Raw genomic sequence first — 25,443 nt, forward strand, 5'->3', positions numbered from 1 at the left:
TGCTGCAGGTCTCTGTGCTGGCTGTGTGTGCTTTCTTTCTCCTCATTACAATGGTCCACATCCAACAGGCCTTTCCTTGACATGGGACTGACGATAGCATGGGAATCCACACACTGCATATTGTTCAGAGAATCTGCATGTATGTGGGCCTGCGTTGTCTTCTTTTCTTCTTTCTGTCCTTCTTGTACTAGATGGCTGTCTCTCTGCTGGTTTTCACTTTCTTTTGCTGCACCATCTTCCTGTTTCTCCTCTTTTTTACAACTTTTAGTTGTCTTCTCACTGGTTTTTAGGTATGTCGCAGCAATTGCAATGCTTTCAGACTGAGGCACTAGGTTGTGGTCACATCTGCTCAGTGAGCTTTGCTCTGGGGTGGCAACCTGGGGGACCAAAAAAAAAAAAAAAAAGTATAAAATGAAAGTACACACAATTGTTATCATATGTCTTAGTGCTGATATATGCTCTTGTCACAAATTAAAAGTTTTCAAACTAAACACTATAAATAATGGGGAACATCCTGGAGCACCTACCTTACCTGTTCCTGGCTTTGGCTGTCTTTTGCCCTGCTCTGCTGAGCTGATGGTTTGTGCTCTTTCTCCCCAAGAGCTCCCTGGGAGCGACTGGACCTCAGAGAATAGCCCTGCTGCTGTATGGGGTCTAGCTCCACATCACTCCACACCTGCTGCAAGAGATACACATGTTACCAGATAGTGAGGTAAGCTTGTGATTTAGAACTTCCCTCTTGTTTTATAAGTGATGTTTGACTAGACTGTAACAATAGGATGGATAGCAGTTTACACCGTCTGCTTCAAGATCAATGGAAACTGTTCCATATCCTAACAATGGCTTGTTTTTGTTGCCATACCCAACAAGTATATATTTATTCAAGGTTAAGTGAATGATTCTCTATCATATATCTGAACTAGAGCACAGTTAGTCCCCCACACTGAATAATTTTCCAAGCTGCAGAGCTGCAGCATCTGTACAGTTTGTTTGTGTTTGTTACCCAAGTTTGATTATCTTACAGAATAGCACATGAATGCAATGCTGTTTTTAGCTCCCAACTTGGATGTCCCAGATAACAGATATTTCCACCTGCATATGAATGCAATATACTAGTTATGACACCCCAACCCCATCCAAAAAAAAAACAAAAAAAAAACCTGTCATCATGGCTAAAAAATTCTAGATCCAGATCAATACCAAATCGACCTAATCCTACCTAATCAACTGGTCCATGATTCCAGGGTGATCTGTCTTAACTTTTTGAGATATTTTGCTGACAAACAGTAATACAGACAATTAATGATGATGATGATGATGATGTTGATGATGATGATGATTATAGTAGTTGTAGTAGTAGTATTACTACTACTTAAGCATTCTAGTAAAACATATGACTTAAAAGAGTTAAATCCTAAGAAAAATGTGATATGCTGCCTTACTGTGCAGAACTTGATATCAGAGATTTAAAAGATGTCATTGTTTTCCTGTGAGCACTTTACCCTACCACAGAAAAAAATATATATTTAAAGTTGCAGGAACCCCTAGCCCTTAGGCCTACTTACCAAGAGGCAGCTGTCTGCCACTATGCCAAATGTTTTTTCCTTGCCACTGTCACTCTGTGCTTGCTCTTGGGGGAGATTTTGGTTCATGGGATTGACCAATATCTGTTGGGTTTCTGTGAAGTGCCTTGAGATAACATCTGTTATGATTTGATACTATTCAAATAAAACTGAATTGAATTTGAACCATGGCATGGCTCAAAGCTAACATACAAAAGATTCCTGATTTCTATGTCATAGACTTTTCTAGGTCAGGCCCTCACAAATGTCATATGTTGTGCTATTAAATGCCTGAGTTATGTGTTGTTGAGCAGCTTGGGGAGTATCAGGTAATTATGCCTGTATCTTGTAGATTAGTGTTGTCCTTGACAGCTGGTCAGTTAGGAACCACATTTGTTTTTTGTTAATCATGCAAAGTAATGAATAAAGCTAACTTGTATTTAGGGAGCACATGTTAATACAGCCGTAATGTGTATACACTGTAACAATGTTTACACAATGACACACTGCATTAACTCATATACTTGAATTATTTAATATAAAGCTGTGCACATTTGCAAAACTTATTTTGTTGTGCGTTTCACAGTGGTTCTCCTATGATAATGACACGTATGATAATGGCTTTGCAGTGTGGCTTCTAGATATATTGAACTATAAAACCAAATACCAATTTGGGGATTGACCGGGGGTGGAAAGAATACTAAAATATTTAGCATAAGAATTACCATGTAGGTCAAATGTTACTGAAGTCACAATAATAGCAAGTAAGTAAAAACAGTTACAACAAAAGTCCTCAGTTATTCTGAGTGAAAATCATAACTTTTCTACATGTTTCATCAGTGACCTTATTCCAAATCAAATCATCATTCCTTTGGAGCTCATATCAACATTACAATATTAATCATGCTACATGATGTCTAAAATAACTATTTCACTGTGATGTCACCGTTGTCCCTGCTGATAAGTTTTAATACAACTACTCATAAATGACCTAATGGAAGTAATACCAAAGGCTTGAAAATACACTGAAAAATTACATTCACTGAATTTACCTGGAGTTTATTATTAGTATAAATACCCTATATAGAAAGGTTTATTCTTGTAACTACAAGCCAACCAAATTGATAAGCATGAAACCACCCCCACTCCTGCCTCTACCCTTTAAACCATGTGCAGAAGTCAAACTTACTGTGTCTGCTGTAGACATGGAGGAAACACTATGAAACTTGGTTTTGGAGCCTGATGACTGCCTACTCAGCACTGAGTCCTTGAAGGAGGACTCACTGTTTGACATTGATAAGCAGTCCTTCCTGGGGGCCTGGGCTAGGAAGTGTAAACAGGGGACCTTTTCTGCCAGGGTGTCCCTGTTGGATAAAAAAAACACAGCTGTGATCTCTTAATATAAACCCTGTTTGTCTTTTAAGCTCAGGTTAGCATTAGTTGGATGACTGTACACACCTGTATTTGGAGTGAATGATGGCATAAATGAAAGGGTTGTAGATGGCTGATGCTTTGGCTATGACAGCAGGGACAGCTTTGGAGTAGGGAGTGAGGATGCTTCCATATCTGAAAAGTACAGAGTTTATATAGAGCAGGACTGCACACCACCAGGGATTGCAGTCTGATATTTTAACCTTAATCTATAATATTTAATCATGCCATAAAACTACTCATCATACACATGATTTTGGTAGCAGTAAAGAAAGGCTAGTAACTTCGATCAAATACACTGAGCACACGAGCAGCCTAGGCTTATCCCCAGGCACCCTCCCCACCCTGCCTTGTCTCCCTGCCTCTGCATGCGTATGTGCCCGTGTGATCAGTCATGCATCTCTGCATGTCTCTGCCCTTCTTAATTGGCCACCAGGTTCCATTTTCCATAGCGTGCTGTGTACAGCTTCTTCCCGCAGTCCCTGTTCATACGCTGTGCTCATGACCCAGAGGTGTTGTGCTCAAGTCACTAGGAATCACATGCTTGATTTTCTCTCTCCATCAGGGTGCCCTCTGTCACGTTGCATCCATTATCTTAGAGGTGTGAGCCAAATCTGGAACTGGTGACAGTTGTACCAGTTTTCCTCAACAGTGCGTTGGTTATCAAGTGTCTCCAATTAGAGCTGGCCCAAATTACATTTAGAAATAGCCTGTCTCCCAAAGCTTTCTAAAGGGATAACAGCTAAAGTGCCGTGCCTTCAACTGTTCAACATTTTAGTACAATTAGACTTCAAATTTTTCTAAAGGGACCCCCAGGAAAACCATCAAGGATCCCTACACTGCAAAAAGTCAAAATCTTACCAAGATTATTTGTCTTATTTCAAGTAAAAATGTCTTATTTCTAGTCAAAATATCTCATTACACTTAAAATAAGACATGATCAGCTCAGAAATAACTTGTTTTTAGACAATTTTCACTTGTTTCAAGTGAAAATGAGCTTGAAACAAGAAACAAATGTTGCCAATGGAACAAGCAAATTTTTACTTGTTCACTTGTGTCACAAGTAAAAAATTGCTTGTTCCATTGGCAACATTTGTTTCTTGTTTCAAGCTCATTTTCACTTGTTTCAAGTAGATTTTCACTTGAAACAAGTGAAAATTGTCTAAAGACAAGTAATTTCTGAGCTGATCATCTCTTATTTTAAGTGTAATGAGATATTTTGACTAGAAATAAGACATTTTTACCTGAAATAAGACAAATAATCTTGGTAAGATTTGGACTTTTTGCATTGTAGAGCTTCCTGGACCCCACGTTAAGAACCACAGGCCCTGCTCTCAGATCATACTAAGAAAGGTGTGCTGGGCTAGTAGTAGTCCTACCTCAGGCAGCCAACTGAGCTGTTCCAAAGAATCTGCTGAGGCTGCAGCACAAACCTGACCTGAGAAGAAAGAGAGCCCACCTGTTTAACTGACCAGCTGTCAGACAAGTTGTTCAGCTCTTATTTTGTATTATATTTTTTTATTTTGGCACTCCTAACGTTAATTGGCACTGGCAACTGCCTGAATCCCCTCGACTTGACTCCTTGTCCTGTGATTGTCCTGCACCCTGACCCTCGTCCTTGGCTTCTGGTTGGGTTGCATTGCTTTCAGATCTGACAAATTTGCCATATCTCATCAATAACATAAATTATTGCTTTTTAACTGCCTATAATAACCAGATTGTCTACACTGTTGCCCCTGTCTTGACTCTCCTCTTCCTGCCCACACTTTCTCAAAAAGTCGCTGATTTTACGACTTGCTGTATCTGCAAAGCTGAAAAGATTGACTTAGACTGACGGGAAAACGTTAACTGTGGTTTAGCTCAGAAGAATTAAGTTGCCCCCAATGCCACCACCAAAGTGGAAGTCTCTCCCTCATTGGCTGTTTTGATAGCACCATTTCCTGTGCTGATTTCAATACAGTGTGACCACCACCACCACATGCCTAGTGGTGGCTGCATGCCACAACTGCAGTTACAAATGACAGAAATTACAGAGATCCTGACAGTGCAATGCTTGTTAGTGTTTCCCATAAAAACACCCATCAAAATTATGCCATGAGCTGGTGTAGCTGTAACAAATGTGGCGGTGGAGGCCACCACCAAATTCTCTATGTAGGAAAAACCCTGTAATATAGTATGATGGCGTATTAGGGCCATTGTAAGGAAAACAAGACTGGGAAGTGGGGGTAATATTCCAATAACCAAGAAAAAAACTCAAAAATTCTTTCAGAATCACAATATTACTTTCTTCTGAATAGCCCTAAGTCACGGCAATGTCACAAAGTTATTATATTATTATTATGTGCTGTTATAATATTATTAGATTAAAGTTATTATATTTTTTTTCTAAGTTTGTGGCTTTATAATCTCAGAATTTTCAAGGTTTTTTTCTGAGTTTGTTCTTGTAAATGTATGATCACCTCCCTTCCCCAGCTCCATAATTTTTTTTCCCTAATACACCATAATATAGCCTGACTACCAAAAGAACAACAAGACTGTGAGGATCCCTCATCATCCAGTATATTTACCCAGCCCAGGCGATGAGAGTGACACATGCATAGGGTGACCAGGAAAGCACAAACACTATGATGACCACAAAGGCAATCTTGGCCAACTTCCATTCAGTCTTGATGGACTGCTGCTGGATCAGGGTTGACTTCCTCACCTGAGTCCCCAGCTTCTCAACATCTCTGACAGGACAAAGAGCAGGAATGAGAGAGTTTTTCAGACTTGAATTAAGCCTAGTGATAGACTAAAGTGGCCACTGAAGGTAAACTAATTCAGTCACTTGGACAGACCAAGCTTAGAGTAGTCAAATATTTATCATTTTCTAAACTATTAAAAATGTATTGCAAGAAAAAAGCTACTGTAGAAGTAACTCAAAGTGATAATCTGAGATTGTTATTTGTCTTGATTTCGGCAACACTATTATTACTTTGGTATTTTGCACTCAATGTAGACCCCGGGCCTAATGTGTTGTAATAATTAACACGATAGAATGTGGCTTGTTATATTTGTTCCAAATTTATCATTAATACTGCCACTAGAAACCTAAAACACATCACATTTTCCTTGATGTTTAAAATAAAAAATGTGTTATATGTTATCAATTGGCAAAACAGTAGCAAAACTAACATTTTAAATAACAGTTTTATAATGTGATGAAGTCCATAATGTGAGTAAGACAGAGACCATGTAAACACCATACTCTGATTATATAAATGCAATTATGTTCTTCGTGTTCTTATGTTCTTGTGTTCTTAACTATTGGAAACAATTAGATTATTTGGTGCATGTAAACATAATGAACAATAACTGCTTAGCAACAACAGGCCAAAGAGTGTGATGTGCTGCATGTTCACATATTTGTGCTCATTCACCTGCTCGTACGGCGAATAGCCAGGAACATGCACAGATAGCAGTAGGATATAATGCCCAGTGGTATGAAGAACACGAAGCAGCACAGCATCAGGGTATAACTCTTATTCGCTGGAGTGGAGGTCACATAGTCCCATGTGCACGAGGTCATCAGGCCCTCTGGGATGTAGGAACCTAGAGAAAAGTATTGGGTGTGAAAGGAAACAAAACAAAAACAGTATGCCTTTACAAAAAGAGTGAGAAGATGAGAGTGAATAAATCACATACTCCACCCCAAAAGTGGTGCTAGGCTCCATGCTAGTGAGTACAGCCACACCAGGACAATGGTGAGGGACGTTCGTCTCTTGGAGGACCATTGCATAGCCTGCAGAGGCTTAGTGATGACAATGTAGCGGTCTACAGAGATAGCCAGGAGATTGATCATGGATGTGATCCCAAATAAAGCCCCACAGAAAGCATACATCTTGCAGCCTATAGAGAAAAACAACAACAACAAAACGCATTTTAAAGAGACAGAGAGAGAGCGCAAGTTTATGGTAATGTGGGGTGGAGCCTCTGACTTGGGGAGCTCAAGTAAGAGTAAAATGTTGCACTGATGAGTACCCTACAACATATGTATTGTTATTTTTATTTGAAAATTATTTGTTTTATTATTATTTGTTCCGACTAAGTAATATGATTGGCTTGGAAAAACTTCAAGAGTGACTATGGCCCTCCAGCAGGCCTGGCCAACTCACTCCCCGTCAGAGACTGTAGAGGGCTAAAGTGAAGATACTCATATGAAACTAGACTAAGAAATTGATTGATACCAAGCATGTCATGCTAGGTTATCACAGGCTAAATGGGCTAAATATTGCTGCGATTTTTGGCTAGATTTTGGCGAGGGAAAAACTAACATTTCTATTTTCAGCGCTTGGGTCACAAACCCTGCAGTCCAAATGTGTTCTTGTGGCCTGTTGTAAAATGGTGTGTGTGTGCAGACTGGGGCCTAAACAGTCTTGGAGCTGCATCAGTTGGCTTTGACTGGAAAGCTGAGACTCTTGTGGATTCAGTGAGCCACATTTGATTCCTGTGTGATGATGTTAGCCCCCATAGCAGCCATTTCATTGTAGTTGAGAGCATTTTTTTGGAAACCTGATGTCACTGTATATAATGACCTACAGTGACCCCTAAGATATTCACAGCCTCATGAAACATTACAATCTCAAACTAGAGACCTAAGCCATTCTGAGGATGTCTGGTTTTCCAGGTATATTCACAGTAAGGAGGAGTTTCTGACACATTTCTACAACAGAATGCTTGCCATTAAATCACTGAAAAATGCAGTTCTTACAGAAATCTCCAAATGTCAAAGGTTTTTGACACCAAAGCGAATCTTTCTGTGATGTTCCTCAAGGTCTTTGTGTCCTAATGTGTTATTTTGGAGAGATTTGTAACCATTTTTATTACTTTTCATGTGGCCAAAAATGGTTAAATTGTGCACCAAATCTGTATAACAAACGGTATCAACATAACAATATGTCTGTTAATATGTTATTATTCTTCAGCTTCCCAGCTTTCAGATGATGTTTATTTCACAAGCATATCTTTTCAACATACATATCATCACCATTCACATGCTACCACGTAACTTACAGTAAGGTACTTGGTAGCAAGGTAGTTGTGTGGTGAAAATCATATTAGTCAAGACATTAGATCCAAACACACAGACACTAACATGATGAACTCATTCAGTGAACTATTCCTCGATAAAGGAATGCCACTGAAAAATGCGAAGTGTGTGCAAGTTGAATGTAAATAAAATACCTGTTTCCCCAAAGATCCAACCCTTGTAAAGAGAGTTGACAAAGAAGATGGGTGACTGTGTTATAGCCATGAGGAAGTCACTGACCGCCAGGTTCATGATGAAATAGTTTGGGGGAGTCCGAAGCTTTTTGTTACTGAAACAAAGGAGAGATAAACAGTCTTGACATCATAAAAAGTTGATGTTTTTAACCATAAGGATATATAAATAAATGAATAAATATGGATAGATAGATAGATAGATAGATAGATAGGTAGTGAAGGTTGGCAACTACTATACTTTAGCAGTAGTCATTAAAAAGCTCAACTGTTTATATAAACCTTATTTTCAATGCTAAAAATTAATGAATAAATAAATAAATAGATATAAGCTTTGGCATAGTTTTATCAGTGAAGTCCTGCATACTGGGTTCATCACTGTTATCATAGATGCAATTTTGGGGTCAATATATACAGAGACAGTGAAAAACAACAAACCAAGTTGGAGCATCGTTAATGACACCATCAATTAATAGGGACCTTGAGTCCAAAGAGCTGAGATACATTACAGTATGGTTTCAATTCAAAAAATATAGATGATGAAAAAGTTGCCAACCAGGAAAGGGGGAGGGGGCTTAAATGTAATCACCACTAGACAGGAAATTCTCTCCTGAGTACAATAAGCCATGACACAATTTAATGCAAATTTGCGACGACTGAAAACACACAAAAGTAAAACAGCCAGTCAGGAAAGGGAACAAGGCTTAAATGACATCACCAGTCGATAGGGTTCTCATTCCTGAGTCCAATAAGCCATCACTCATGTCATTGCAACTTTGCAATCAATAGACATAGAAAATCAATGGAAAACAGTCGAGTCTGACAAGCCGTTCCTCTTGTTAGTGCAGTGTTGGGATCGATATATAAAAGAGAATGGAAACAGCCAGGAAAAAAGTGGGCTTGGCAGGGATAACATTTAATCGATGCACAACTCTGGCATATGACCAACCATCTGTCTCACAAAAAAGACAACGTCTTCAAATTCAAACTTATTCTAACAAACGGGACATTGGGATCAACAGATGAAACATTTCACTGTGATTGCGGATCAATACATAAACACAATTCAAATCAAGACAGTCAGAAAAGGGGGAGGGCTAAATGGCATCACCAATCAATTGGAAACTGTCTCCTGTGTCTGATGAATCATTGCCATTGTCAGTGTGACTTTGGAGTTAATATAGATCATGAAATCCAGTGACAAATTTTTAGACATTTTTGGGACAATATCTCTCTGTTTTCCAGTCATATGTACCTAAGGAATGACAACTATGAAGTATATATTTTTTAAAATGATAGTTTGGGTTCTTACCCATATTGTGGTATGTACTACTATATGTACTACTATAACACACCCTTCAAGTTGGACTCATCTGCCTCTTCCCTGTCACAAGAACAAGCCTTTCACCAGGAGTGTTCCTCTCCAAAGTGAATGCAAGATGAGTGTTGCAATTCATGTGTCCTCTCTTTTTGGGTTTGTGATAGCAAAAGTTGTTGAGACGTTTTGAATCCATGTGTGTGAAGCTGCACTTCCACATAACATCATCATAACCTGCATAGTTTTGATTAGTCAGGAACCTCGCTACAGGACTGTGACATCACTGGCTGCAAGGGCAATTCAATCGCTGTTCTTGTACTTAATCGATGCTGACATCAGAGAAAGCAACTAGACAGATGGCCCCTACAGATCTATATAAAAAAAAAAAAAACAACCCTCAAATAAAATAGCCACTGTTAACTGGAAATTGTAAGCTGCCAAATTATTATTGATTTAAATATTTTCAGATTAGATGTTGGATTCATAACAGTTATACAGACTTTCCACAAATTCCAACAGACTGCCTGTTTGAAAAGCATTTGCTTAGTGAAGCCTTGTATACAAAGGGACTGACATCTTCAGTTTAAATTATTTTAAACAGCAGACTGCCAATCTTAACTAAGATTGATATATTAAAAAAAAGAGGAATTAAATCTTGAATGCAATTATGATGACACTGATTGGTGTAATATCATTGACAAGTCTCAGACTATATTAATCTCAACTAAACATAAACAAATACAGTTTGACATCTTTAACACAACCTTTTACACTTCACATAGACTCCATAAAATATTCTATCATGTCTCTCCCAACTGCAAGAGGTGTAAAACCTGTGCTGAAGATTTACTTCATATACTTTGGAATTGCTCTTATCTGGAAGAGCATCATTAGAATAACCTCAGATACTAAAAAAAGTGAAATTTCACATGACCCAAGGGTCTGGATTTTGAGAGATGTACAAGACCTTAATATGAACCATAATAAAACATACTTTATAGTAATCACAGGCACAGCTGTGAAAAAGACAGATTCCACAGAACTGGAAATCTGAACTCCTTCACAGAGGCAATGCATAAATGAGTTAGCGTCCTATGATACACCTGAAAAGATCCTGGACAGTGTGAGGAGGCAGCCAGCAACACATGGAAAATATGCAGCTCTCTTCCAGCCTGACTACCATCATTACATGTTCCCAGCTGGTGGGTTAATATGAAAACCTGTTGTAACACACACTTCATTAATATTTATTAGGATTTCATACCTTACTTGATTGCATATTATTTTAGCTATTTTTCAACCATGAATGAGGGAGAAACTTCCACCATACTGGGGTTGTGGGTGGGAGGTGGTAGAGATTACTTTCCTTGTTTTTCTGTCTGTTTTTTTAGTTAATTAATTAATTAATTTTTAATGTGTGTCTGACTTGTTCGTGTCAATAAGTTACAGAAACATCAAAATAACCACTGTTAACAACAAATAAACAAATATGTGACACAGAGTGACACACATTGGATTGGATTATAAAACATTTCTGAACGTAAAAAATAATTTCTTCAGGTAGGAAACATAAAATTGAGAAAAACAAGAAAATGTACTGTATATTGTATATTGTTATCTCTTCCAGTACTGTGCAGGGCAGCTCACTACTATATTTTATTACATCACCATCAATGTCAGGCCACAGCAGGAGTCATACCAGTGGAAACACACTTATGGTGTCTTATGTTCTTATGGTAATTTTCTTAATGTGCTGGTTTTGTACATTATGTACATGTGCACTCTCTCCACCATTATTCATGCTTTCTGACCTCATGCTCACATTCCCTAAGACATAAATAAATTTTAGCATCCATTCATTTCTATAAAGCTACCCATTTAGGCACACTGCCCATCACAATGTCATATCCCTGTTCATCTCTAAACATGAGCTGCTGCATTTCAATCGCTTCCTGTTTATTTTTCAAATTACAACTGGTGCACAAATATAGAGTCATGAATATTTAAAGAGCTGCTCAGTCCTTCATTTATCACACAAACCTGGAGTAGTGTTAGGGTATACACAGTTTCCACCTTATTATTTTCAAACCAAAATTAACCCAAAGAGTCTAGCGCTGGCATTAATTTTTGGTGTAAATATGAGGAGTGCTGCATAACACTCATGTGTTATGACACATGAGTTTGACCTTAAGACTTATTTTCGATGTTGCTGGGAGCTACAGAGTGGTATTTCTGTGTCTTGGTGACAGAAGGCATACACATGTGGCTCAGTGGTTTGTCCAGTGTAACCGTAAAGAATGAAGGTCTCACAGCAGAGAGAAATTGGGCATTGAAGGTGATGAATTCCTACATTCTTCCAGGTGCACATATGAGGATATGAGCCTGATTGTTACAAGATTTGCATGTGGTAAACTCATATGTTTTTCTTTAATAACATTTGCTCTTGCTGCTTAAATTAAGAGTCTTAATGAAATAAGCATCGGATATGTCATGTTGTTTGATGAAATCAAACAAACAGATGGATTTGTATGTGAGGATAAGCGATTACCAAGATGTAAAAAAAAAAAAAAAAAAGCATACACTGGCTTGGAAATTTTGGGACATTCATCTGCACCTGATATTGCTGAAAAAGATAATAAACCAGAAGAGTGCACTGAGTAAAATGCAGATCTATGCAGATCTTTGCGAGGTGTATCTCCACTTTTTTGATCTGTAGGCTCCCCAGCTCTTGGCTATGTGCTGACTACAACGCAGGAGAGACTCAGCAGCTATTTTTTATTTTTTTTTTTTTACAGTGTTGTGTTTCTTGGCCTGCTTGTCAGTATTGGTAAACTCACCCAAAAAACACAATGTACATCAATGTGCATTAGGGGTGGGTAAAAATATCGATTCATCAATGCATTGCAATATCTTTTTTCACAATTCAATATCGATTCACAAAAGCCTCTGAATCGATTCAACTCCTAACCAGTAGGGGGCGCGGTGAGCAACACCTCCGTGTGATTCACGTTGTACGGACGGAAGCCGCACTGTACACAACAACAACATGAAAGCAAGTAGCTGTAGCGTTAAGTCGGCACCTGTGACTTTAAAATCTGACGTTGGGCTCCCTTTGGATTTAAATGTAACCCCGGAACACAGGTAAGAGACAAGAGTCAAGTCGTGTGTAAACTGTGCCAGGCAGTATTAAGGTAGTGTAATAATACCGCGAACCTGCGCAGCCACCTTAGCTGACACCATGCCGATGTTATGCAGCAACCTGTGGCTAAACCAAAACAGATGCAACTCGACACGTCCTTTATCCTTTAAGCATTATTACATGAGAGGGTGTGCTTGATGCTGACGGGCGCATCACTGAAGTGACAATAATGACGGTCAAGCGCACCCTCTCATGTAATAATGCGATTATACAACTATTACCAACAAAATTAAATGTATAATCAAAATGTGTGTGCATTACTGTGAGCATTTCGCTCTCAGAATATCAATGTTTTTTGCCGGTATTCTCTCCGTTTCTGCGGAAATACATGAGATCTGACGTTAACTAGTCCTTGTCAGCCAGCCAACTGCTCTGCTAGCTCAGTCATGTTGTTACTAGAATATCCGCTGGAAAAAATATTTTTGTCATGGACTGATAGTTATGCTTCTGCCGACTTCTCAGTCATTTTTAATCTAACAGTTGCCGTGACAGCAACTCACCAACACAGCTGATTTTTTTTTTTTTATCTACAACTAACTCATATGAACAGTTATATTTAAATATAGGCTACTGCTTTCCAGTGCCGGCGCCATAAAAACATCTGTCTTTTAATAAACTCACTGGCAGATGTTTTATTTCAGCTGGGGGTGTGTCACTCCAAGTTAACGTCAGCAGCAAAAATTATTTAAGCATTTCGACTTATTACAGAATCGATATCGAAGTGTTTAAATCAATATCGAATTGAATCGAAATCGAATCGAATTGTTACCCAAAGAATCGAAATCGAATCGAATCGTGAGGTTCTTAACAATACCCAGCCCTAATGTGCATCACATTTTTTTTACCCGGGATCAGAGCAGACACGTCCACAATAGAATTAGAAAAACGAACAGGCTAGACAGTGAATCAAGTAAGATAGCAAGAGAGATGCATGGTAGAGTGAGGTAGACGAAGAGAGAGAGAGACAGAGAAGGATGGTCAAGAGTGGTACAGAACAGAATGGAAAGAGAACAGAAGTACCCAAAACAAACATTTTGAAAACGTTTTGACTCACAGCAACCACAAGAAGTTCTTTATGGTACAGGCATTATGTGTGCACAAAACATTTTAGGCTGATAGTAGTAGGTTCTGAGCAGGGTGCGAAATAAGGGGGAGCTAAGGGGAGCACAGCTCCCCTTGTAGTGACGAGCTCCTCTGGCTGGAAACAGTGAGTACGTTTACATGCACACCATATTCCGGTTCGGCTCAATATTCCGGTTAAGGTAACTGCGCTGCGGCAACTGGAATATTCCGTTTACATGTTACTTGGCATGCCCCCGTGTTTCGGCGTATTCCACTCTGTGACGTAATGCGACACTCAGCCGCGGGGGGCAGCAGTACGCGTATAGGCGTCTGGTCTGCCGGAAAAACAGACGAAGAAGTCGTCTTCCTCGTCGTCTTCTTCTTTTTCTTCTTCTTCTGTCGCTAGTTCTATGTTTTCTCCCATCGATATACTCCGTGATATTTAAGTCTTTCATTAGCTGAAGGTGGACTGCAGTCTCCTGGCTCTTGCTGCTGTTCGCCCTGCCGTTTTCCCCGCTTGCAGGTAACCATAGCAACAAAGACGCCACAGAATTCCTTGTGAGTCGAGCATGCGCAGTCGTGACTGAATATTCCGGTTCGGGGAGTTTTCCGACTAAGGTGGTTACATGCCCCAATATTCCGGTTGGAACAGGAATATTCCAGGGGGCTTATTCGGAATTCTCTCCAACCGGAATATGACCTTAATCGGGTTCGGTGCGTGTTTACATGACACGTGCGCAACCGGAATATTGCAAATATTCCGGTTAATACAGGAATAAGGTGTGCATGTAAACGTGCTCACTGTGAAATTTTGAGGGAGCCGTGCCTGCTCAGTGCCTGCCAGCGCCGCACGGAGTGCGAGGCCAGCTGGTCAGGTCTGCTGGATCTGGTTGATTATTAATATCAGTTGATTATTGATTGTGCAATGCCGCAATTCACAGTTAATCGCGCTGCGCGCATTAAACTATTTTGCGGAAGCAGGAGGACGGCATGATTTATGTTGTATCCATGTTCGTGCGCTGTGTGCGTGACCGTGCATGTGCTCGTGCATGAGCGCCCGTACCGTACTGGAGCTCATCCCCTTCAACCATGCCAGAGTAATTTTAAGTTGATTTAATTAAACAGTCAAACGTTACTTTGGTGGTCCGTGGATTAATTTTTATCATGTGGATTGAAGTTTGCGTAGCCCATATAAATGCTCGGGAAATCTTCTCTTTATAGTAATCCTATTTCTGTTCTGTTGTAGGATATTAATACAACGACCAGCAGTTATACAGCGTTAGTAAGAGGTGTAGGCTATTAATTCAGGCATAAGACTGTGTGCAGTACTATTGTTAAGGTGTGCATATGAAGTGGTAGAAGTGAAAGCTTGTTATTCCGCTGCTACTTATCTGCTACTTACCTGCACAACACAAAAGTTAAGGAAAAATACACATTTTCCAATCACTGACTGCATAGTGTGAAGACTAGGCTTTCTATGTCATAGCAACTTAACTAGCCAATGTTATTATCCTAGGTAGTTAAGGCCCTACAGTATTCTTGGTAAGAAGTACTGTAGTACTTTGGGGGTAAAAAGACATCTTGCTAGGCACAGTGACATCAAAAAAAAAAACTTCCTTTAAGTTTGTTTGACATTCTCTTCGCAACCCCTTTTCCAAACATTTTGTGTAATTTTAGTGTAATTTTAGTCTTATATTGTGCGACACATTTTACCATCTGTCAAGAATGCTGGTCCTAAATAATTTCTCTCTGTCTGTATCCGGCTGTCCTCAGCCTGTCTGTCCCACTACGTCAAACCAGTTATGTGTCTTGATCTCTCTGCCCAAAAGCCACAAAGTTCTTATTGACTGAACTGGAAAACAGTGTTTTCTGACATGTTTGCCAATGCTTTTTTCGTCATTACTTCTCTCACACTTCCATGTACTTTAATCCTTTCCTTTGTCAACAGCAATGAGCAATGACCACACATAGGGATGCACCGATCCGATATTAGCATTGGATATCGGTGCCGATATCAACATTTTACCTTGATCGGGTATATGTAAAAGCAGCCGATCCGTAAAACCGATCCTTCCCCTTTAAATCTTTACAACATGGTCTACGTCATACGGCACGTGTGCGGTACGTGTGCCACATGCCACGAGAGTTGATTTAGTTGAGTTGCAAACACAAGCAACATGGAGCGAACGAAAGGGTCTGCGATATGGAGGTCTTTCACCCTTAGCACGCCAACTAGCTCGACGGCAGTTTGCAATGTATGTAAAATGAATGTTGCCAGGGGTGATGGTAGCACTGCCAGATATAATACCACACATTTAATCAAGCACCTCCAGAAACACCACGTGAAGGAGCACGAGGAATTCCAGCAGCTGAGCAGATCAAAGGGAGCCGCCGCTGCTGTTGAGGTGTGTAGCTTCTTAAATCAACAAGGGTATCAGATCGGTATCTGGTATCAACCGATATGTAAGGCCCCAGCATCAGTACCACACAACAGTTGTGTGAATTACAAACTTGTGGATTTTTTTTGTTGTTGTTGTTGTTTTTGTTTGTTTGTTTTTACTATGCCCTGTCTGACTTCCCGGGTTAGGTTGGCAAAACCCCTCCATCCAAATGAGGACTGAAGCCTATGGTTTGTCACACCCTGTAGATGGTTGCTGATAGTGGCATTAGTCATCTGATCTCAGAGATGCACTCCCTTTATCAATTCATTAGAAACATACCAGTTATTCTTTGGTCAGCATAGACAGGCAATTTTTAGCACAAATACCACCAAGTGCTATTTGCTCTATGCTCCAGGCTTTGTTCTGGACTCTGCTGTCCTCAGTTGAGAAACGTCTTTTCGTTTCACCCATAAGTGTGTCAATTACCAGGTAGAAACAATGCATGTGCAGGGGATCTGGTGATGTAATAACTGTTCACTCAGTTGGGGCCAAACTCCTGTAGACATTGACGATGCTGTGCCTGTCTACTCCCAGGTGTCCCACTCTGGCTTACATTAAATTGTGTGAAGAGGCCTGTTGTTCTGTCCTGAATTTCCCCCCAAGACTCCTCTGTGCGTTTGTCTGACAGTGTCACTATGCCTGAGACCGCTAAGTCCATTGCAGAAAGACCTTTGCTTGTTACCTATTAGCCGTGAAGGGTAATTTTTCCTGATTGGGCCCCGTGGTCCGTCTCCAGGTCACTTGTAGCACTACACTGATTAGCATGGCTAGTGATCTTAGTCACTGGCCATTGCTGGTGATGCGAGTCCCTCTCCTCCTCCATCTTGTCATGCTCCGTCTCCTCTTCCTCTTGCATGTCTTCTTACCTTTCTGTAAAAAACATCTACGGCCCTAGAAACTGTTCGATTACCCCAGCACTTTAAGGACCAAAACCGCATCCTCCTTTATTTTCCTTTTTTCACATGTGGGGAGTGAAACATGTCCATATTCTCCTCCTGGGCTCCACTGGTCCATAGTGACAGTTTTTGTTTGAAAGTTTTGACTTTGTCAGAAACCCAAAATACGCTGCTATACCTCCTGGAGGTATAGCAGCATACCTGGAGGTTCAACTCGTTAAGTACTGAAAAGATGTCAAAGAGGTAGCAAGCAACTTTTGGTGTGCAAATAGGGACGTTTTCTCTGTAAGAAAAGACTATACTTCATTCCTCAGTTCAAACAGGTGACTGAATCCTTCCGAGAGCCCTCTCACCTCAACTGTGGTACAGCAACTGGACATGATCTGCCTCCATGCACTCACACAGCCGAGAAAAACATCTCGAGTTCACAGCATTTAATGAAGTTGACAGTGTTCACAACCACATCCATCACTTTGTGAGATCCTTTTCAGTGCAAGGATTTCACAATAGAGAAAGCAGAGTACCCATTTAGCCTCAGGTGCCCGACCAAGTATCTGTCTGATGATGCCACTATGTTTAGGGTCATTGACACTGCACCGTCACTGCAAACGTCAACACAGTCCATCCACTCCAGGCAATTCTGGGTGAAGTACTCTTCCAGGCAACGAAAATGTTCCTGAGCCGTAGTTTTCATTGGTAGCTCTCTACAAAAAAGCATGACTTCATACATACTACTGCCCCAATGATAATGTACAAAAAACAGCAGTAATGTGGCATTATGGCAATCATCCAGTTATACATATTCCCTCCAGAACCTAGGTCTGTACGTCTGAGGCCATTTCTGAAATTCGCCAACTCAACAGCTACTTCGTAGCAGCCTCCCCAGTCATCTTGGTAGCACATATCCCCAGGGGTTGGCAGCACCCAGCTTTCAATGCACATTCAGATTGTTAGATTGCAGTCAAAGACACGATAGTCTTTTTCTACAAATGTAGTCCATGTTCTTTTTTTCTGAAGTAGTCAACAAGCTTTCCGGTTTCTGGTCTCTGCTGCTTCAGTCGAAGGCTCATTTGACAGCATCAGGCCGCATTCCACACAATGGGCTTTGGGCTCTTCATCATCATCTCCACTGACAAAACCATATAATCTGGACTGTATTTACACACAAATTTACTTTCTTGGTGAAACAGTAATGCTACCATTGGCGTCTTAAGGAACACACGGAGCAGCTGGAGCTCCGTGTGGGTGCTGCTGTCTTAGCTAGCCACTTTAACTGTGGATTCAGCAGCCAACATTTCTCCTGCTCTTAAGCTTGCACAATATGGAGATCACTGAGAGGCACCACCAGTGGGAAGTAACTATAGGGTGAGCAAGTGAGCATTTGTGCCATCTGCATATAATGATCATTTGTACATCAAAGGCATTCTTCTGATGTGTTCTGATAACTGCAAGTATAGCTATGTTGGTTTATAATTGTACTGTAGTTTGTCAATGTTTGAGATGAATTACATTAATAAAATTAATTCAGAGAAGGGGGAGGGTGTTTTTCTGTCAGGTGAGTCGGGTGAAAAAAATAGTGTTTGGGAGGTATATGTATTTTTTTCATAATATCTTGAAAGAAACCAGCGATCCCTATCCCATAAAGCAGGAAAGGGGAGGTGTGTAAGGCCCATTCTCATAGGCCTGCCATTCTCTATGGCCTGTGGGAAAATAACAGACTGACACCTCATTCCAGGTGGTGCCCACCAGCTGGACGCCTGTCATCGAGAAAACACACTCGACACTGAAACTAGCGCTTCAGATCGTGAGCTGTCCGCACTACATCCTGCCTGAACAGCCCAACTGGTTAACATGGGCGCCGAAAGGAAGCGGGCGCTCAGATCAGGGTAAACACACACGTACATGTGTCATGGCGACTGTCAAGAAAAGTAGATACAGAATGTCACGTTTTCCAAGAGCTTCGCCAACAAGCAGCTCTCACAAGACGGCATTCACACAGAGACAGTGGTGAGTGAGCTAAAAGCTGAAAGCTCATCAAGAAGGAGAATTTGTGAAGGAGAGTGTGTGATGTGTCAGTTTGTCTCGAAAAACCTTTGCAGAGCAGATTACTGACACAGACACACACACAAACACACACACACAGTCACAATGATGAATTTGCACACTTTGCTGTAATAGACCAAACTGGATAAGGAATGGACCCACAAAAGACTTTGCAAATCCCAAGTGGTTCCTTCTTCCTGAAACAGTATTAGTGAATGAAATTGCTCTCTGTCCAGCATGACAAAATACTGGATCAAAAATGCATCAGTTTATGTGGTTTGAAGTAGTTCATATCAGCTTGTGAAGCTGTCTGACGAACCAGGAAAGAGGTTTGGACTATAACGAGGTGCATCCGCTGGTCAGGCAGTGAGCTTCCCTTTTGAATACAACCAGCCTTGAACACACCACCAATCTCTGAGGAAGCTGTAAAACATCAGTGCACTATGAGCCAGCAATGAAGGCACTATGTGATACTCTGACAAATATAATTCACAGCAACAATAATTAATAACTAATTTCATTTATTTAATTTAATGTAATTTAATTCAATTTAATTTAATTCAACCAGCTAATAACAAACAAATAACAAATATGACATCCCCTTATGGTAAATCTTTGCGGTATAAGATGGAGTGAGCTTGCTTGGTTAAGAAACAGTTTGTTTAAAGAAGGCATGCTAAGCTGTCTAATACAGTTTCCTCATACAGGGCAGAGCCTGACTGGGTGAATGATGAGGGGCACAATGAGCCAACCAGGCTGCTGCTTCAGACTCAGCCATGAAGTCAAAACAAGGCTGATAATGGCAGCAGCAAAGTAAAAGACACTGAGGATATCTGCTCCCTTCTCAGGAATACATCAGCAGTGTGGAAAAATCTTGGATTTCAGAGAAAAGACAGGTCAACTGACAAATCACATGCTCATACCAGTCGATTAAAGGCTCCTGAATTGAATTGAATCAAAACTGTATCATGGCTGACTCTGTGATGTTGGCAAATCCAAACAAGTGATATCGTATTGTGTCAAAATTAAACTTGTGATTTAAACCCCTAAAAAGAATGTGACCTACCAGAAAAAGGCGTACATGACCAGGGCATTCCCAGTAACACCCACTGCTCCGATCACCAAGACAAAAAAGGCAACAATGTAGTGAGCGTGGTCCTGGACATCTACCCTCCGATAGAATCCTTGGTCCATGTCCATGTCTGTGACAAAACACACACACACACACACACACACACACACACACACACACGTCAGCAGCAGAAAGTCAATCTGCAGAGCCCAGCATGTGCCACAAACTTTCATATATCCCTTAGCTCCATGACTCCCTAAATTGTTGAGCATTATGGAAGACTACACATTGTGATTAGCATCTGAAATGTCTAGGGGCTTGTGTATGGATACCCACCTGAATCTGCACTCTCTGGTCCATTTTAACTGTCGTTTCACTGAGTCAGTTTGCTCGAGATAGTGTGGCATTGCTTTGAACTTTCTCTTGTACTTGTGACTACAGAAAACGTTCCTCTGCGTGTTTTTAATATGCTGGTATTTGATTTGTTTGCGCTGTCTATTATTATTATTATTTTATATGTACATAACTTGCAACAGAAATATACCAATTCAGTGTACTCTACTTTAGAACACATCCGTGATCTGCTCTTATTAATTAAAAATAAAATGCCTGCAATGGTGACAAGAAAAGGCCCTCAGATTTCTAAATGTGAACATGCTATGTAAATATTAATCTCCCCACCTACAACCCCAATTTTGCACTTCCAAGCTACATTAAAATATGTGCATGTACAAATACAGGGAATTATCAATACAATATTGCAACAGACTGACCAAGTAATTCCTAATCACCAATGACGTACATATCCACATTTGAGTCACCCAAGATAGTCTACAGGATCTATAAAACTATACCAATCAGCAGCACCAAAGATGAGAATTTCAGCCCCTTGAACTTTTTTACATGCATAAACATATTTATGAGTCTACATGCAAGCAGCAGCATAACACTACTGAGCATCAAGAAGGATATAAGGTGGATATGGAAAAAGTAGTCAAGAGTGCAGACCAAGGACGATCTTGACAAGCACTAATCAGTGATGCTTGCCCGCGACACATGGACTAGACTATACACTGCAAAAACTCAAAATCTTACCAAGATTATTTGTCTTATTTCAAGTCAAAAATGTCTTATTCCTAGTCAAAATATCTCATTACACTTAAAATAAGACATGATCACCTCAGAAGTAACTTGTTTTTAGACAACTGTCTCTTGTTTCAAGTGAAAATTTGCTTGAAACAAGTGAAAATTTGCTTGTTTCATTGGCAAAATTTGTTTCTTGTTTCTAGCTAATTTTCACTTATTTCAAGTGAATTTTCACTTTTTCCACTGGCAAAAAATGAAACAATTTTCACTTGAAACAAGTGAAAATTGTCTAAAAACAATTTACTTCTGAGGTGATCATGTCTTATTTTAAGTGTAATGAGATATTTTGACTAGAAATAAGGCATTTTTGACTTGAAATAAGACAAATAATCTTGGTAAGATTTCGTGTTTTTTGCAGTGTAACAGTACCAACGCTTCTGAAAACCAGCAACCAACTTGGTGAGTAGGCTACTCTTGGTGTTTTCTATAGGCTTTGTCTGGACTGTTTTCCAAAAGGCAGCTTGAACTGAAGGTGTGTGTAGGGATCACCAGCAGCACCTGTTGTTTGCTGTCCTTGGTGCTGAATGACTGTTGGTCATGGTGTTGGGGATTTTGCCTTTGATGGCAGCGTGAGGCTCTACTTGCAGCTATTGGCCAGATTTGACGGTGCATTATTGCTTATTGCTGCAGTTCTATCATCTGAATGGTTGATTGTTTTGTCCTACACATTATTAATTTATGCCAGTGAAACATTGGGAGGACAAGTAATTTCATTTGTGTTGGTTATTACCATTTGGTTGTTGTGGACAAATGAAATCTGTACATATTTTAACATAGGCCTGTTGTGTGTGTGCTCATAAATGCAGATGAATATATTATATTATCTCGCCCCTCTTTTCATAGGACCCCTGCTCTACGCCCACACAGATCTAGTCCATCTCATCAGGCTGCAGGTGCGGGATAGGCAAGAATGGGACTCTCTGAACTGGACTAGAATGCTTGTCAAGGCTTTGCCACCAAAATTACTTTTAGTTTATCAAAGTGGCAGCTGCTTTGAACCAGAAAACGTGCTCCTCTCCAGAGAACAGCCAGTACACTTTATACGTTGAAATGATGACATAATAGATTACAGAGACAGGACAAACATCTTTCTTTTTTTCTGGCAGTTAAACAATTCTTGTGTTCTTTAATGTAAACACCCCTGGCTTGTAGCACATGAATCAGAATGACTGGCTTTTTTTTTTTTATCTCCACATCTAACTGTGTATGTGTGTATCTGTCTTTGCCCAAGTCTGAGCACCAGAGAAAGGGAGATACGCAGGCAGTGCCTCGAATCTACCCTTTTCCGGTGCTGAGGAGTTAGCACTCAGATTCTGAATCTCCACGACCATGAGAGGTCCTTGATCATGCAGTCTTAATTGTGCATAAAAATGTTAGGCTGATAGGCTCTGTGGTATGCAAGATTTGCTGCGGACAGATAGGCACACACAGGGACAGATAATATTGTCACTGGCATTTCACTTGTAATTCTTCCTGTCCAGATTTGCATGTCAAGGTGAGACATACTTGGCGGAAATCTGCACTCTACTGAGTGCACTCTTTTGTTTCAGTTATTAACCCATACATACTAGACAGAATAAGGAAAACCCTTGAGTGATATTCAGATCAGTTTTCTGTGAGCCTCTTCCTCTGGTGAAATAATTGGCTCAGTTTTGATTACTGTCAGGTAGGCTGTGGATGTTGTAGAACTGTGAAACATCATTTCTAGTCAGAGAGATCAACATGTGGAATTATTGGATTGAGAGTTGAGAGTGTCCAGAAGATTGACTAAAAAAGAAGCATTTGCTAATTACAGAGTCCACAAATTCCAACACAGAGACAAAAACAACTCTAATTAGGCATAAGAGCATTATCAATTATAAAAATTCAATTATAAATTAAATGGCTATAGAAAGATGGTAAATATGTAATGGCGAGTTTTTAATCTGTCATAAATCCCAAATGATTTCTATGCTCTAAATGACAGAGAAATATTTATCAAAGAGGTGATTAAGCCAAGGAATTTTGATTATGAAAATGGCTATATGGACCTTGTTATTCCCTGTGACTGTTGCTCAGCTGAGGTACTGACTATAAGAGGATTTCTTTCCTTTGTTAATGTGATGATGTGGATGTGATGAAATCAACAGTGTGCACTGAGTCATGTCATGCTCACAGGCTTTAAACTACATGAAGCCTCCTTCTGTCTGTCTGATCTACACTGAAGAGGAAGAAGATGCCATTACAGCATTACTCTCTCTGCCACCTCATCTGAACAATTCAATTCAGTTTTATTTGTATAGTGTCAAATCATAACAAAAGTTATCTCAAGGTGCTTTAAAGTAACCCAGCAGATATTGGCCAAATCCATGGACCAAACTCTCCCCCAAGAGCAAGGACAGGGTGACAGTGGCGAGGAAAAAACCCTTTTAACAGGGCCAAAAACCTCAAGGAGAACCTGGCTCTGTGGGCGGCCATCTGCCTCGACTGGAAGGGTTGAGAGATGGAGAGAGAGAGAGAGAGAGAGAGAGAGAGAGAAGGAAGGAGCAGATTGCAAGACATCGAATGATGCACGCTTGACATAGGGCTGTAAAGTACTACTAGTGCTGATGACAGTAATGACAAAGCTAACAGTGGTTGCAACAACAACAACAATAATAATAATACTAGGTCTGAATGTAGTGGGACTGAGTAGTACTAACAGTTGGATCAGTAATGATAGAACTATTATTACAACTAAAATAGATATTGTAGAAATGGGTGTTGAGCAGGCCAGTATAGTAGCTTAAAGAGACAATACCTGATTTAATAAGCAGAACTTCAGCTGATAAAATAGTAAAATGTCTGTCATGTTTCTCTTCAATAATTTTGTTTCATAAGAATAAATATTTAGTCTGCTATTGGATCACAAAACTCTTTTTCCAAAGTGAAGCTCATTTTCATCAACTAAAATATGTACATCTACTTTGATTTTCATGGAAAGTTTGGCCACACATGGTCACAACATTAATTGTCACACCGCATTCCAAAAATTTGAGTTTAGGATGGGTTTGCGTAAAGGCTGCACATATTCCACGGTAACTGTGTGGCATTGTGTGTTCATAGGAAGAAAATACGCATTGAGTATGAGCATAATGATTATGTTTATTGTAGCACAGTAAGTGAAGCACACATGAACCATGGGTCCAGATGTATAAATGCTACGTACGCACAGAAACATGCATACACTATTTGCCTATGCTAAATGTGTACAAAAAAAAAAAAAAAAAAAAACGTGCAGTGGGAATGTGCGCGCCTTCCCGCAGACTTTAAAACATTCGTACACAGAGTTTCGGCTGCAGGCTGGTGGAGAAGTGTTGGAAAATAAAATGAAAGTGGGAATTTATACAACATTTTTATTGGAACATTATTATTTTAATTCACCATGTGAACTTAATATCCAGTTTCATGCGTGTGTATGATTTTGTACAAACCTATTTATCTATTTTTATATTATCATATTTATAAGGAAGAAAATGTCTGTTGTCTGTGTCACACAAACACAGAAGTACTGATGGGTGGATTTATTTAGAGGCACATGTGTAATCAATTAATAATAATTATGATGAGCTATAAACAGGCTGAGCCGTGCATAATGACAGCGATGAGGGCTCTGGCGCTGTTAGAGGACCTTGCTGTCCTTTTGGTTGCCATGTCTAAAAAAATGAATGAGCAGCAACAGGTATTTATAAGGAAATGAGCAAATTAGGGGGTGTGTTATGGCTGATTGTGGGAGTGGGCATGAGGCTCGTGCACATGGGAACAATCACTGAGATTTATAAAACGTAAGCATGCGCACCCACGGCTTTATAAATCTGACGAAAAGAGGGCTTATGCATATGTGTGCCTTTGTGTGTACACACAGTTTTATGAATGTACACAGAGTTTTATGCATCTGTCCGCAGGGTGTCAGGTTCATGAGGGGAGCTCTTGCTGTGCTCAGTGGCTCCTGCGTCACAGGAACCTTCAATCACTTCTCACTTCCTTTCAAATGGC

At 40.1% G+C, this 25,443-nt stretch overlaps 1 protein-coding gene across 1 annotated transcript; it reads right to left on the reverse strand.

The window, feature by feature from the left end:
• Window positions 1-340: 340 nt before the first annotated feature.
• opn4xa (opsin 4xa) lies at window positions 341-20,411 on the reverse strand. Its single transcript, XM_030065296.1, has 9 exons — window positions 20,278-20,411; window positions 8,217-8,350; window positions 6,678-6,881; window positions 6,413-6,584; window positions 5,561-5,722; window positions 3,021-3,128; window positions 2,752-2,926; window positions 528-679; window positions 341-377 (listed from the first exon to the last, which is right to left on the reverse strand). The coding sequence occupies exons 1-9, from the start codon at window positions 20,409-20,411 to the stop codon at window positions 350-352; spliced, it is 1,269 nt and encodes a 422-aa protein (XP_029921156.1). The 3' UTR covers window positions 341-349.
• Between the last annotated feature and the right edge of the window lie 5,032 nt (window positions 20,412-25,443).

This window comes from Myripristis murdjan, chromosome 12 (genome assembly GCF_902150065.1).
Source record: "Myripristis murdjan chromosome 12, fMyrMur1.1, whole genome shotgun sequence".
Taxonomy (NCBI): Eukaryota; Metazoa; Chordata; class Actinopteri; order Holocentriformes; family Holocentridae; genus Myripristis; species Myripristis murdjan.

Coding starts and splice junctions, on each gene's coding strand:
- opn4xa (XM_030065296.1), bottom strand. CDS start 20,411: ATGGACATGGACCAAGGATTCTATCGGAGGGTAGATGTCCAGGACCAC. Junction 3,129..5,560: donor ACTCTCATCGCCTGGGCTGG/GTAAATATACTG, acceptor TGTACTTTTCAG/ATATGGAAGCATCCTCACTC. Junction 680..2,751: donor CCATGTCTACAGCAGACACA/GTAAGTTTGACT, acceptor TATCTCTTGCAG/CAGGTGTGGAGTGATGTGGA.